Source organism: Oncorhynchus nerka, linkage group LG24, assembly GCF_034236695.1.
Source record: "Oncorhynchus nerka isolate Pitt River linkage group LG24, Oner_Uvic_2.0, whole genome shotgun sequence".
In the NCBI taxonomy this organism is placed as follows: domain Eukaryota; kingdom Metazoa; phylum Chordata; class Actinopteri; order Salmoniformes; family Salmonidae; genus Oncorhynchus; species Oncorhynchus nerka.
In genome coordinates, this window is record NC_088419.1 from 61630326 (window position 1) to 61645739 (window position 15414).

General features: G+C 46.3%; 1 protein-coding gene across 1 annotated transcript in view; it reads right to left on the reverse strand.

Moving 5' to 3' along the window:
• Positions 1–1737: 1737 nt before the first annotated feature.
• trabd2b (TraB domain containing 2B) overlaps positions 1738–15414 on the reverse strand; it is a 104602-nt gene continuing 90925 nt past the window's right edge. The window contains exons 5-7 of the mRNA XM_065009035.1: positions 5616–5712; positions 2873–3133; positions 1738–2681 (exon numbers count right to left, since the gene is read on the reverse strand). Coding sequence (XP_064865107.1) covers positions 2444–2681; positions 2873–3133; positions 5616–5712 — 596 coding nt within the window. The 3' untranslated portion in view covers positions 1738–2443. The remainder of the gene's footprint in view (positions 2682–2872; positions 3134–5615; positions 5713–15414) is intronic.

Genomic DNA, 15414 nt, shown 5'->3' on the forward strand with positions numbered 1-15414 from the left:
TCAACCAATTAGATTTTTAAAAACTATTATGATATCGATTAAGAATGCATATTTTGGAATAGATATGAAGCCTATCTGTGCTCCAATATTTAGCTATGTGCCTCAATATTTCATCATGATTAACATATTCAACATTGATAAACACATTCAACACGTTCAACAATAATGTCTGTTATTACTCTGCCTTTTCCTATGTATTAGCATCCCCATATTTCCAGTATATACAGGACGACAGAGGTCTAGTATTTTTGCTTTCCGTCCTATAACAGATGGCTCCAGTGCAAGGCTCTGTTAGGTTCATTAAAAACAGCAGGACTAGAGGAACATCCAGCAACGAAATGCATGTGGGTCAACGTGGACTTCGGGAATGACTGAATGTGTGACAATAACTAAATGAAAATGATAATGAATGAATGAATAAATAAATAAGATGTTTCATATAAATAGATAGACGTTTGCCTAGATAAAGGTTGAGTCCATGCATAATATTATACTGTCCCATTGAAAAAAGAACGTTTTAATCACCGCTGTGTGTTTTGTAGGTGAAACGGTGCCCCCACAATTCAGAAAATGAACTAACCTCTCTTTTCTTTGCATAGGCCTATACTGTATGATGATTGCTCACATTAGGCAATATTAGTCAGAAACCCGTCACATTGAATTGACAGTTTGAACAAAGAAACAAAGAAATAACGATCTTTTGTTTTAATTCTGCACAAAAAAAAAACAGACTTTAACAAATCAAATACCAAAGGTAAAAATACATCTAAAGAGCGGTAGCGTACTCTGGTAGATGCAGTGTGGAATAGGACTACACTGTAAAACATGTTTTAATACTCTTTGGATCAAACAAAAAATATATAGTCAACTGGTTACAGTCGTTATCTCAACTGAAAAAAAGTATAGTAGTTTTTTAGCCAACAATAACCAAATGAATTTAACCACTGAAATTGTGTTTCGATTTTTAAATCAAATGATTTAGCCCCATGGTGAGATCTACACTGAATTTGATTCGATGAAATAATATGACACCAGTGAAAATACGACAATCCTAGTTTCAATCCTATATATATATATATATATATAAACTAAGCACTTAGCTTTGTTTGAGTTCTTTGAATAGTCAACTCACTGTCACCATTGCCACCTGTTGTAGACTAGCCTGCTGCAGAAAAATAACATATTGTGCTAAAGCCGACACTGTTGGAAATTCTACATAATATATATATACTGTGACTACATAAATTCTACATAATATATATATACTGTGACTACATAAATTCTACATAATATATATATACTGTGACTACATAAATTCTACATAATATATATATACTGTGACTACATAAATTCTACATAATATATATATATACTGTGACTACATAAAAAACTAACAAGAGCGTTGCTGAAAGTGGTGGGAGTAGTAGAAGTGTCCATGACCATGGAGTCTTAATTGGCTTCATATTGGAGTTTGAGCGTTTTATGATTGTTGTTTTTTGTTAAAGCCGCTGTTGCCACCTGGTGGTGAAAGTGGAACCATGCCGTGTAACTTGATGACAATCCCTGCATTCCAATTGGATCCTGTAGAGGGCAGTGAATTCAATTCTTGGAGAATTCCCCTCTAAGTTTTCTGTAGGTCTAAACTCACCTTTACATTAGCGCACCGTGCTTGGAATGGAATACTAACTGGCATTAGTATTGACATGCAGGCCTAGAGAAATAGGAACTCCAAGAAACTTGAGGGAATTTCCAAAAGTTTATTGTTCCAGGGATCATCAAATGCATGAAAATATACTCTTCGAGAAATAATAAATATACAATATTTCTTTATGAACAAAATGCACAATTTACAAAAACGTCCAATGTGTGCTCCACATCCTATGTCTTTAAGATATCAGACCTTATTACAGAGTTATAGCTGTTATTATAGTGATTAGTATGTCTATTCTCATCATTAATATCAATATTATTCATAATAATAACATTTATTATGATTATTTATCCTATTGCTTTCTTGTGATTTTAAGACTTGGCCTCTACTGACAACTTCATAATATGGATGTCGTATATACAGTATCTTCCATTAGTTCTCTGATAGAGACCGTTTATCTATTTGTCTTGGGTGAAAGTTATTCCACACATTGTGAGTTTAAATAACCTTTCACAGACTGATCCTGTTCCCTTCACAGAAGCCTGAAGACGGACAGCTCTGTCTCAGAAGTCCTTGGTGTGTCTGTCTGTTGTCCTCTACCCTCATATCCACGTCTACATGTTCTATGTTCTGTGTATGTTCCATGCCCACAGCAGTTCATTTCCACCTCCAGTTCCCATTTGCAGAATCTTTATATGTAGATATTTGTATGTTCTAGGGTTCTTGGCACATAACGGTGCTCAGGTATAGACAGCATGAGTTTTTGTCTGTGGAGAGAGCTCCGCCATGTGGTCAGGAGGTGAACAGCAGGTGCGAGGTGAGTAACGTTAGTAGGCAGGTGAGGGCGTGGGTGGTGCCGATGGTGTACTGGGCTGAGCTGGGGGTGGGCAGCGCTGAGGGTGAGGACTGGCTGGGGGGTTCCACTGGAGGGTAGAGACCTGTCCTCCTCCTCTGCTCCTGGTGGGTGAGTAGAGGCTCCACTGTCACATAGCCATTGGTTATCCTCACATTAGGCTGAGGAGTTGTGGTGCTGGAGGGTAGGAGAACAAGATCAGTCAGGTTAACAGGAACACTGTGGTAGAGCTTGTTATGGTCTCTTGCTGTGTGAGTGTCCAGTTGCACTGTCTGCTACCCTTCATTTTATGCTATTTTCTATTGTCATTGAATGGGTTCAATAAAGACCTAGAGACAGTGTGTGTATTTGTTCTCTTCTTCTCTCACCCGTCACCGATGCGGACCCACAGGTCACTGAAGAGGCGTGGGCGGCCATGGTTGCGGTGGGCCTTCCGGGGGCGCTTATGTCTCCCAAACTCCTCTAGCTGGCTCAGGCTGTCTGGCAGCAGCATGTGGGGTAGCTCCTCATCCTCCAGCTCCTCCAAACCATCCAGGCTAACATCCAGGTCTGAGGGGCTGGTCACCCAGTCATAGGGAGAGGTTTTACCCGCATCGGAGCCCCCATCGCTGGGGTTCTCTGTTGGTTCTCTGTGGAACAGAGATATGCTTATTAAATATCATATCACTATGGTATAGACCTGGCTGTATGTTCCCTTATCACTAGAATAGATTAAAGATAACAGAACAATGTTGGTGAGCAGTTTAAGCATATTATGTCAGATACTTTAGGTCTCCTTGTATGCTGTGTGAATGTGTTATGGTGTGTGGTTTAAGGTGACCTGACCATCACGGTGCTCTCTAGTCTATCTATATGGTCCAAAGGGCTTTGAACTTCAAACAGGGACACAATGCCCTCTGTGCTTGTAAAAAGTTGACTAAGTGTCTAAACGAGCCACAAGGGAGGAAGCTGTAACCCATGTGGAGGCCTGTCTGAGTGACATCTGCCCCAACCACCCTGACAACTCAATACCTTAGAAATTACTCCTTACCATATTCGTTTCATTGAAGTAGTCTCTAATGTAACGGTCGGATAGGTGAAAGTAAGGGTTCTATTACATTGCTTTGATCAACACAATCATGTGCGAGCAGGAAAGGAGGAAGTTAGAATAGATTTCAAAAGTATTGAAACACGGCCCAACACTAATCCACAAGGAGTTCATTCCTTATCTGTCTTTCCCTATCTGGTTACCGGTAGTTGCCTGTAGGCACAGATATAGGATCAGAAAACCCCAAACCCCATATACCTCAACTTCTAGGGGAAACTTCTTCCTAGTATGTATATGAAAGGTCATATTGCTTTCCCATCAGTTAACACCCTGGGGGTTTGACATCATAATGAGGCGCCAAGTCCAGACAACACAGTGCTCAGTTCTGTGTTTGCCAGTGTTACACTGACTACAGTGGCTGGCTGCTATAGCCGCTCTACACTGAGTCACTTTTTCCTTCTGTCATAATATCTCTATTGAGCAGAGAACACGTGATGCCTCTGGGTTCAGAGGCTCAGTTTAGAGGTTTACACTTGATAAACATCCGACAAGCTTCCTGATGTATTGTGTTGTTGTGTCACCTCATATCAGAGAGCACAACATGCTTTGTGGGGTTTTGTGTTTTTGTGTCACCTCATATCAGAGAGCACAACATGCTTTGAGGGGTTTTGTGTTTTTGTGTCACCTCATATCAGAGAGCACAACATGCTTTGAGGGGTTTTGTGTTGTTGTGTCACCTCATATCAGAGAGCAAAACATGCTTTGAGGGGTTTTGTGTTGTTGTGTCACCTCATATCAGAGAGCACAACATGCTTTGAGGGGTTTTGTGTTGTTGTGTCACCTCATATCAGAGAGCACAACATGCTTTGAGGGGTTTTGTGTTTTTGTGTCACCTCATATCAGAGAGCAAAACATGCTTTGAGGGGTTTTGTGTTGTTGTGTCACCTCATATCAGAGAGCACAACATGCTTTGAGGGGTTTTGTGTTGTTGTGTCACCTCATATCAGAGAGCACAACATGCTTTGTGGGGTTTTGTGTTTTTGTGTCACCTCATATCAGAGAGCACAACATGCTTTGTGGGGTTTTGTGTTTTTGTGTCACCTCATATCAGAGAGCACAACATGCTTTGTGGGGTTTTGTGTTTTTGTGTCACCTCATATCAGAGAGCACAACATGCTTTGTGGGGTTTTGTGTTTTTGTGTCACCTCATATCAGAGAGCACAACATGCTTTGAGGGGTTTTGTGTTTTTGTGTTTCGACCACAGTCAGTCCACTTGTCAGTTTTTGAAACCGAACTGCTGTGGCCTTCAGCTCGGCTGGGGCCTGCTCTGTGTATGAGCCAGGAAGGAACGGGTTGGTTACAGCTGGAATTTGCAGTGGGGAAGTGAGTTTGTAAAAGCAGTGGTTGGATGGGAGGTTTTAATGTAGCTCTGTTTTATGCGATTTCCTTTATTGTTCCTAATTTTTCCATTTCACCCTAGTTCATGCGAGTCTTGTAACCATTAGCGCTGCTATTTTAATGGGCCCAACCTGCTCGGCCCTTGGATCAACCCCCCCAAGTCCTCCTGCTGCTGCCTGCCTGTTCGGGGTGGGAGAGTTCACAGGAGACTGGGGGCTGGTTTGCGTGAGGAGATGCAGCACCCCTCTCCAGGAGGCAAATGGTTGAGGCCTTTCTATGAGGTAGCCATGCCATGGGGTAGCAAGGAGCGGGCTGGCCCACCTCTCACAGCTGGCGGGGTGAGGGAGTGAGGGTTGGGGGAAATCAAAGGATTCCTACTTAGCTGAGCTCTGGTTGTAATGGTGTACTACATGTACTAAAACATGTTTCTACATTTAGCACATCTGTGGGGGTCAATTAGTACATGTCATGTGTTTCTGCTCTAGTTGATGTGGGATTGTAAAGTTATGGGGTAACTTGTGACTGTGTTTGTGAGAGGGCTCATATGAATTAGTGCTCAATGGCCATACACACATGTATCAATGTGCGTGTTTGTGTTAGTGTGTAAACAATACTGTAGTCTGTGTGTGTGTATGTATTTGGGTTGTAGCCCTGCTGCGTGGGTGGGGTGTGTCTCTGTACTCACTCTGGGTTTGGTTCCTGGTAGTGTGATGGTGTGTGCACCACTTCGTAGCCCTCCTGTCTCAGGATGTCCAACACACTGTGGTTCCCCAGGAAGTGACCTAACAGGAAACACAACAGATCAGTTCACATCTCAGATAGGGCCCAGAGTTTTTCCCAATCTCTTCTCTAGTAATGATGACAGATGGTTACATGATAGTCTCTAGTCTGAATCAGTCTCTAGTCTGAATCAGAGGTCTGAAGAGACATGATAGTCTCTAGTCTGAATCAGAGGTCTGAAGAGACATGATAGTCTCTAGTCTGAATCAGAGGTCTGAAGAGACATGATAGTCTCTAGTCTGAAATCATGATAGGTCTGAAGAGACATGATAGTCTCTAGTCTGAATCAGAGGTCATGATAGAGTCTGAATCAGAGGTCCGAAGAGACATGATAGTCTCTAGTCTGAATCAGAGGCCTGAAGAGACATGATAGTCTCTAGTCTGAATCAGAGGCCTGAAGAGACATGATAGTCTCTAGTCTGAATCAGAGGTCTGAAGAGACATGATAGTCTCTAGTCTGAATCAGAGGTCTGAAGAGACATGATAGTCTCTAGTCTGAATCAGAGGTCTGAAGAGACATGATAGTCTCTAGTCTGAATCAGAGGCCTGAAGAGACATGATAAGTCTGAATCATGATAGTCTCTAGTCTGAATCAGAGGTCTGAAGAGACATGATAGTCTCTAGTCTGAATCAGAGGTCTGAAGAGACATGATAGTCTCTAGTCTGAATCAGAGGTCTGAAGAGACATGATAGTCTCTAGTCTGAATCAGAGGTCTGAAGAGACTGGTTAGAGGTCTGAAGAGACATGATAGTCTCTAGTCTGAATCAGAGGCCTGAAGAGACATGATAGTCTCTAGTCTGAATCAGAGGTCTGAAGAGACATGATAGTCTCTAGTCTGAATCAGAGGCCTGAAGAGACATGATAGTCTCTAGTCTGAATCAGAGGTCTGAAGAGACAGGGTGGCAGTGAGCCTGTTATGGTGGCAGGGAGACCATCCTTAGTTCCTAACTCATACTGGCCCTTGATCATTCACTACACTTGTTCCTAATGACCCCATATTGTAGTGCACTCTGCTCCTGGCCTCCTTCCCCAAACCCCCTGTGTGTGTGTGTGTGTGATTCCTTCACTCTGACATCAAATAGACATGCCCCAGCCCCACTCTGATGAAAGCTGTTTTATTCCTCTCTACAGATGATAATCCCAGGTGTCACTCAACCCAGCAATAAGGCCTAATGCTCTCTGACATCACCCCCTCCGCACGCTCCTCCAGCTTATTAACAGCACGCTGACAATCTTCAAGCTCCCAAGCTCGTCAGCTTTTTTCAGACCCTCTATTTTATTATTATGATTTTTCTGAGGGAGAAAAAAGCGGTACTAGACTTTCTTGGCGGCGGAGTTCAAAGGCTGCGTTGGGATTGGCATGATGAGAGAGGAGAGGCTACCGCAGAGTGTCGGCCAGATCAGACAGCCAGATTACAGCACTCTCCCTCCCCCACAACAGGCCCCTCCAGAGGAGAGAGAGGAGGGAGGTGGGAGGTGTGTGTGTGGGGGGGTGTCGCAGGAAGGCCAAGAAGATCATCAGGGACCTCAGCCACCCGAGCCACAGCCTGTTCTCCCCACTTCCATCAGTCAGACGCGGACAGTACAGGAGCATCATGGCTAAAACTAACAGACTGGCCAATAACTTCTACACCCAGATCATCGGGCTGCTGAATAGCCACCACTACTCCTACCCCCCTCCACTCTGTCTTACTACTCCTCTCCTTCTCTCTCCTGTCCTCTCCTGTCCTCTCCTGTCCTCTCCTCCTCTCTCCTGTCCTCTCCTGTCCTCTCCTGTCCTCTCCTGTCCCCTCCTCCTCTCTCCTGTCCTCTCCTCCTCTCTCCTGTCCTCTCCTGTCCTCTCCTGTCCTCTCCTCCTCTCTCCTGTCCTCTCCTGTCCTCTCCTCCTCTCTCCTGTCCTCTCCTGTCCTCTCCTCCTCTCTCCTGTCCTCTCCTGTCCTCTCCTCCTCTCTCCTGTCCTCTCCTGTCCTCTCCTGTCCTCTCCTCCTCTCTCCTGTCCTCTCCTGTCCCCTCCACAGCTGAAGGCTGCTCCCAGAATGGACGCAGACAGCTTCAATGACCCCCGTGTCTGTGTAAAGCAGATATTTGATTAATTTCAGCTATGAAGCCCTTTAGTGCTCAGTGAAAAAAAGCCCCATGTATTCCTCCTGTGAGGTCAATCTGTCTGATGTGTCTTGTTTATTTAGTCTCTGTTTGATGTCATACATAAACAGTCTGAACAGAGTTCTTACTGAGGCGTACGGTTACCACAGGCAGAGGAAGTCATTTAGTCTGGTCCGGGGTATGTGTGGGATGAATTAGAAGTGTGTGTGTGTGTGTGTGTGTGTGTGTGTGTGTGTGTGTGTGTGTGTGTGTGTGTGTGTGTGTGTGTGTGTGTGTGTGTGTGTGTGTGTGTGTGTGTGTGTGGTCATCTCTCTTCCTGGCCACCAGACAGCCACAGAGTTAAGGACTGTAGCCAGCAACACACACCTGCTACAGGGGGCCAAGTGTACCCTCCTCCCTGTCTGGTCTGTATCTCTCAGAGGGAATGTTTCTGACTCTAGAGACCATTAGAGGAGCTAGAAAATACATTTCTGATATCTTGCATTCTTCTCTCTTTCTTGATTTGTCAGGGTGCTTTCACGTATGATCCTGGAGCTGTGTGAAACGCAAACGATCCCAGGCTGAAACAAATCCTGGACCTGTGTGAGTAACGGTTTCAGAATCCAGAGTACCAGGTAGTGTGACGCGGCAGCGCGAGTCGCGTTGTAAAGTAGCTAGCTTGTTAACGTTATGTAGAATGTGCATCTCTCAAATCATACCCTGAAACAGTTATTTACAGGTCTTGTAAAAGAAAAACGTATTTTGTGGAATCAAATGTAAAAAATGCTCCAGGAAACCGAACCAGGGTTCCAGATTTCATATGTAAAAACCCACACACACAAACAAACATTCAAGCACACCTGCAACACACACAAACACACACATTCAATAGCCACATATTCAGCCTCTTTCTCTCCCCATCGCTCTCTCCTCTATAGTGGCGTGTGTCTGGTTGCCACCCAGGCTGAGGGCTTTGTGGGCCTGACTCCAGCCGTGTCAGCACCCCATTCCTCCTTCAGCCTGTCCTCGTCTTGCTCCACTCCTCCCTATACCCATCCCTGCACCCTGTCAATATAGTCAAGCGACGCTGAATGGTGAGTGGACATAGGGATAATCCCTCTACTGTAGAGAGTGATGTGGATAGGGACAGGCCAGTGGGAGAGGGAGGCTGTGCCAGCGTAAGAAGGAGAGAGGGATCCATGCTCTCGGAGCAATGGGCAGGCAGGCAGGCTGGTGGACACCTGAGGTGGAGGAGGGGGACGACGGCGTAGACCTCCACACACAGAACACACAGAACGCATGCTGTTCACTGTTACTATGCTGCAAACAAACACAAGCTGTTGCTTCACGGGCTGTGGAACAACAGACCGGGGGAAAAGGGAGAGGACAAGAGAAGAGAGGGATGAGGAGAGAGACAAAGGGGTGGTGATGGAATGGAAACAAACCACAAAAATCTGGACTCCAAGGAAAAAAAGTTGGCCAAGGAAAATAAGGATGCATTCCTGTACCCTAATTGGAAATATGAGTGCTATCTGATGTATGTGTTCACAACGTGCCAGTGTGTGTGTGTATCGGTGGGTATGCGTGTGTATGCATGTCATCTTGTGTGTGGGCACGTGCATGCGTGTGAGTGTGTACCTGCCTCTGTATAAATGCTTGGGGAAGTCCCTGTCTGACTCACTGCCAGAGCACTATCAGCCCCTTCCACAATGTGAGAATGATTCATGTAACGAAGCTTTAATAACTCCAGCATCCCTGCACTGTAACCCTGGGTGTACATGTATACTTCTACAGTACCAGCTCATCTATAAATCACCTCCCAGCCTTCCAGTCAACAAACCGGGGGAGAGAAATTCTATCCGTATTGCATCTGAACTAGCTGAACCATGGTGGTGAACAGAGCAGCTCTCGCTTGACGTGTAAATCTAAAGGAAGGAATCAGGGAATTCCACCCTGAAGCTCTCAGGCTCTGTTTTAGTAGTGGGATTAATGGGAATCAGGAGTGTTTCCCCTCCTCATCCCTTTCTCCTCCCCTCCTCCCTTTCATAATGATTTCATTTCCTATGCATGCAGCCCAATAAGTGCTTCCACCGGTGGGGTGTGATGACTGATGACCGGGAACGGTCGTGTCCCAGTTCTGGTCCCCTAATGCATCAAGACACCATTGGCCATTTTTATATGTATAACATGGAATGATTCCTTGGCTAATAGCACCCTTCTACAACTGTTTATTTAAGACAACACACATCACATCTTGACTACCCCCCGTGGAGTGGGTGAGACCCTCTGAATGCCATTACCGGTGGGGTGTGATGACCAATGATTGCGAACGGACGTGTCTCGGTCCAGGTCCCCTAATGCATCAAGACAGAAAAAGCATTTATACTTATTTACCCCCTGTAGGTCAACCCCTTTTGCACTGCATACTCAGAGACACACAGCCTGACCATGGCATCCTTGGTTCTGCACCACATGGACTATGTCAGGACCACTGTAGGGGCCAGTGATTTTCTGTAGGAACATTTAAAGTGATTCCTGCTGGCATTCCATATTTAGACTGTCTGTATGCTCTCATTCTGTCTGCCAGACCCCACAGGCTCCAGTCTCTGCTGCCACACTGCTGTGTGTGAACCTCCCCTGGCAGACAGAGACACAGAGAGGGGGGGAGGAGGGAAGGAGCGAGAGAGACTGCGGAAGAAGAGAGATGAAAGAGGGAGGTAAAGGCAAGAGAAAAGATCGGGAGGAGGGGGAGACAGGGATTTGCTGGGCCTGTGGTGGGGTTAAAACATTTAGTGAAAATTGCCCCCTCAGTTTGTTTTTGTTGCTGACAGCTGAGGTCTTAACTCCTTCTCTGCTAGGACAGGACGGGAGGGGGAGGGCAGCTGGCAGGCGTCTGGAGAAAGGCTCCTTTCTTACACACAGACACACAGACAGGCATACACACACACATGCTGACGGTAGCTATGCAGTGCATGAATGTGATGGAAGCCATGGCACCCTCATAGACCCCGACTCAAAGCTCTCTTTATCGCTCTCATCTCATTCCTGCTCCAACTTTCATCATGTCATTTCCTCTCCTCCACCCTTCACCCCCTCATCCCCTCTTTATTACAACAAGTCCCTCTGCTACATGTTAGATACATTTGTAGGTCTCAGATCAGCTGATACATAGTAATTAATGACAGACTTTAGACAAATTGCAAGAGTAATCGACATTATGTGTCTGCGTGCATTTGTATGTCCGTGCAATACATGCAATGTGTGCCGGTGTGTGTGACAAAGAGAATGTGTGTGTTTGTATTAGCTAGAGGAGAGTTATGGAGATGGAGTGAATGTACAAGTGTCAGTGCAATGTGGCGTAGCAGCCATTAGTGCTGAATGAGCTGTGATATGTTGTTCCAGAGGCTAATGAAGCATGTAATCTACAAGCAGACTAATGAGCCCTACAGATCTAATTAGAGCTGCCTGGGATCAACACCAGCACACAGGCTAATGCTAAGCTAACACGTCAGGGCCTGAGAGGGACAGAGAGAGAGACTGAGAGAGGATACAGGCCTGACAGAGAGAGGGACTGAGAGAGGCTACAGGCCTGACAGAGAGAGGGACTGAGAGAGGATATAGGCCTGATAGAGAGAGGGACTGAGAGAGGCTACAGGCCTGACAGAGAGAGGGACTGAGAGAGGATACAGGCCTGACAGAGAGAGGGACTGAGAGAGGATACAGGCCTGACAGAGAGAGGGACTGAGAGAGGATACAGGCCTGACAGAGAGAGGGACTGAGAGAGGATACAGGCCTGACAGAGAGAGGGGCTGAGAGAGGATACAGGCCTGACAGAGAGAGGGGCTGAGAGAGGATACAGGCCTGACAGAGAGAGGGACTGAGAGAGGATACAGGCCTGACAGAGAGAGGGGCTGAGAGAGGAGGCCTGACAGAGAGAGGGGCAGGCCTGACAGAGAGAGGGACTGAGAGAGGATACAGGCCTGACAGAGAGGGACTGAGAGAGGATACAGGCCTGACAGGGACTGAGAGGCTACAGGGACTGAGAGAGGATACAGGCCTGACAGAGAGAGGGACTGAGAGAGGCTACAGGCCTGACAGAGAGGGACTGAGAGAGGCTACAGGCCTGACAGAGAGAGGGATTGAGAGAGGGGCCTGAGGGACTGAGGAGGCTACAGGCCTGACAGAGAGAGGGATTGAGAGAGGATACAGGCCTGACAGAGAGGGAGGAGGCCTGACAGAGAGAGGACTGAGAGAGGATACAGGGCCTGACAGAGAGAGAGGGACTGAGAGAGGACTGACAGAGAGAGGGACTGAGAGAGGAGGCCTGACAGGCCTGACAGAGAGAGGGACTGAGAGAGGCCTGACAGGCCTGACAGAGAGAGGGACTGAGAGAGGATACAGGCCTGACAGAGAGGGACTGAGAGAGGATACAGGCCTGACAGAGAGGGACTGAGAGAGGATACAGGCCTGACCTGAGAGGATACAGGCCTGACAGAGAGAGGGACTGAGAGAGGATACAGGCCTGACAGAGAGAGGGACTGAGAGAGGATACAGGCCTGACAGAGAGAGGGACTGAGAGAGGATACAGGCCTGACAGAGAGAGGGACTGAGAGAGGATACAGGCCTGACAGAGAGGGACTGAGAGAGGATACAGCCTGCCTGATACAGGCCTGACAGAGAGAGGGACTGAGAGAGGATACAGGCCTGACAGAGAGAGGGACTGAGAGAGGATACAGGCCTGACAGAGAGAGGGACTGAGAGAGGATACAGGCCTGACAGAGAGAGGGACTGAGAGAGGATACAGGCCTGACAGGGACTGAGAGGGACTGAGAGAGGATACAGGCAGAGAGAGGGACTGAGAGAGGACAGGCCTGACAGAGAGAGGGATTGAGAGAGGATACAGGCCTGACAGAGAGAGGGACTGAGAGAGGATACAGGCCTGACAGAGAGAGGGACTGAGAGAGGATACAGGCCTGACAGAGAGAGGGACTGAGAGAGGATACAGGCCTGACAAAAGAGGGACTGGCACTATGGGCCCAACCTCTATACCAGATTCATTATTAGTAGTTATAATGATAACAGGGGATTATGTCATACATACTGTATGTAGAAAGCTATGGGTCAGGACTCAGGACTGAAGAAATATGTAAGAATGTCAATACTACGTTTGTGACAGGTTGTCATGAATCTGCCTTGCACTGTATAGAGACTGTAAGGAGAGGAGACAGAAAAGTGATGGGGCTCCACACTGGGTCTTCTGCTAATGGGGAGATGACTGATGAAAACATTATGTTTTAATATTGCATCTCTTCAGCTCTGACTTGTAGTGAATCTAATATCAGACAGATCTTATTTGAGCATCTGTGTGTGTGTATCTGCCTGTCTACTGTGTGTGCGTGTGTGTATGTGTGTCTGTGTGTGTGTGTGTGTGTGTGTGTGTGTGTGTGTGTGTGTGTGTGTGTGTGTGTGTGTGTGTGTGTGTGTGTGTGTGTGTGTGTGTGTGTGTACGTGTGAGTTAAAGATGTATGAGAGCCAAAAAAGGCTGTCCCAGCTCAGCGACGGGAGATGGGGCCTGTGCATCGTCAGTCTCACGCAGGGGGAGGCAGAGAGGGACACGTCAGCCCAACAGGGTGGGCACTAAGACAGAGGCACCACTGTTAAATGATGCACACCCACACCGATACAGTAACACACACCATGCCACACCTGTACAAATACAATACTAAACTATCCGGGGGAGACCACTAGTCGTCTTTCCCTGGTGTCTCCTCCTCTCTCGCTCCATAAAACGTTCCTACTGAGAGGAGGGAAGACAAGGAAAGACAGAGTGAGACAGAGCAGATGGAGTTATGGAGGAGAGAGATAGAGTCAGTGTGATAAAGGGGGATGGAGGCAGACAGGAAAGCAGACAGAGACAGATGGAAGAAGAGAGAGAGGGGAGAAGAAAGAGAGAGGGGGAGGCATTGTGACAAAGCAGGCAACATCTAGAGTGCAAGAATACAACTATGGCTTTAACCCACCACTTCACATGCAACTGCAAAACACATCTGTCCAAAACTGAACAATAACCTATTACACACATGTACATAGACACACACACATGCACAGTGCACCCACAAAGTCACAAACTTGTTTAACAGACAAAAGCAACTTGTCTAAAATACAAATATTAGTATGTATTGTATTACTGTATACATTAATTAACAACTCTCTAGGTCATAAAACTCACTCGCCTCCACCCCCTCTCTCTCTCTCACACACACACACACACACACACACACACACACACACACACACACACACACACACACACACACACACACACACACTTTCTCTCCTTCACTGTGTGTGTCAGTGAAGTGGTGGCTGGGCTATGGCTGCTGCAGGACATTCCAGGGGATGTTTTCAATAAGGGAATGAAGGCAGCATCAAGGAACTAGCAAATGGAAACCTGCTGAAACACTGCTCTCTGACTCCAAAACACTGTCACACCAGTTCCTCCTCCTACATGTATGTGCATATTGCTGTGTTATATAGAGGTGTGTGTGTGTGTGTGTGTGTGTGTGTGTGTGTGTGTGTGTGTGTGTGTGTGTGTGTGTGTGTGTGTGTGTGTGTTTAACTATATCTTTGTGGACCAGAAATCCCCGCAAAATAAAGTAAACAAACAAAACATTTGACCAACTGCAGACATTTTGTTGGTCCCCACAAGATCAAACGCTATTTCTAGGGGGTTTAGGGTTAAGGTTAGAATGAGTGTTAGTGTTAGGGTTAGGAGCTAGAGTTAGGTTTAGGTTTAGGAGCTAGGGTAAGGTTTAGTTTTAGGGTTAGGAGCTAGGGTTAGGTTTAGGTTTAGGAGCTAGGGTAAGGTTTAGTTTTAGGGTTAGGAGCTAGAGTTAGGAGCTAGGGTAAGGTTTAGGTTTAGGAGCTAGGGTAAGGTTTAGTTTTAGGGTTAGGAGCTAGGTTTAGGTTTAGGTTTAAGAGCTAGGGTAAGGTTTAGTTTTAGGGTTAGGAGCTAGAGTTATGTTTAGGGTTAGGAGCTAGGGTAAGGTTTAGGTTTAAGGTTAGGAGCTAGGGTAACGTTTAGGTTTAGGGTTAGGAGCTAGGGTTAGGTTTAGGTTTAGGAGCTAGGGTAAGGTTTAGTTTTAGGGTTAGGAGCTAGGGTTAGGTTTAGGGTTAGGAGCTAGGGTTAGGTTTAGATTTAGGAGCTAGGGTAAGGTTTAGGTTTAGGGTTAGGAGCTAGGGTTAGGTTTAGGGTTATGGGCTAGGGTTAGGTTTAGGGTTAGGAGCTAGGGTTAGGTTTAGGGTTAGGGTTAGGAGCTAGGGTTAGGTTTAGGGTTAGGAGCTAGGGTTAGGTTTAGGGTTAGGGTTAGGAGCTAGGGTTAGTTTTAGGTTTAGGGTTAGGAGCTAGGGTTAAGTTAAGGGTTAGGAGCTAGGGTTAGTTTTACGTTTAGGGTTAGGGTTAGGAGCTAGGGTTAGTTTTACGTTTAGGGTTAGGGTTAGGGTTAGGGTTAGGAGCTAGGGTTAGTTTTACGTTTAGAGTTAGGGTTAGGAGTTAGGGTTAGTTTTAGGGTCAGGAGCTAGGGTTAGTTTTAGGGTTAGGAGCTAGGGTTAGGTTTAGGGT